The sequence below is a fragment of the Helobdella robusta genome (genome assembly GCF_000326865.2).
Source record: "Helobdella robusta unplaced genomic scaffold HELROscaffold_335, whole genome shotgun sequence".
Classification (NCBI taxonomy): domain Eukaryota; kingdom Metazoa; phylum Annelida; class Clitellata; order Rhynchobdellida; family Glossiphoniidae; genus Helobdella; species Helobdella robusta.
In genome coordinates, this window is record NW_008704641.1 from 5,376 (window position 1) to 5,819 (window position 444).

Genomic DNA, 444 nt, shown 5'->3' on the forward strand with positions numbered 1-444 from the left:
CACCATGAGTTTGGGGCAAAGATATAAGGTCAGCAGCTGATTGAGTGGTTGATTTTTGGCCAGCAGTTGATTGGTTGGCTGGTTTTTGGTTGACTGGTTGGTTAGTTTGTTGATTGGTTATAACGAATTTAATAATAACAATAATAACAATAATAGAAACATTTATAAATCAGAACGATTGAGTCGAGTGCCAATTGAACATTTTTTCCAATTAGAAGCAATCAATTTTATTGATAACAAAAATCGAACGCTTTTAATTGCTACCGACAACAGCAATAACAACAATAATAAAACTACTACTACTACTACTGCTACTACTACTATTACTACTACTAATACTAATACTACTACTACTACTACTACTACTACTACTACTACTACTACTACTACTACTACTACTACTACTACTACTACTACTGCTACTACTATTACTACTACTGCTAC

General features: G+C 32.9%; 1 protein-coding gene across 1 annotated transcript in view; it reads left to right on the top strand.

Moving 5' to 3' along the window:
• HELRODRAFT_195119 (hypothetical protein) overlaps positions 1-198 on the top strand; it is a gene marked incomplete at its 3' end in the record, with an annotated part of 3,334 nt that extends 3,136 nt beyond the window's left edge. Inside the window, exon 2 of the mRNA XM_009022911.1 lies at positions 174-198. Within this exon, the coding sequence (XP_009021159.1) occupies positions 174-198 (25 nt within the window). The remainder of the gene's footprint in view (positions 1-173) is intronic.
• Positions 199-444: the final 246 nt, after the last annotated feature.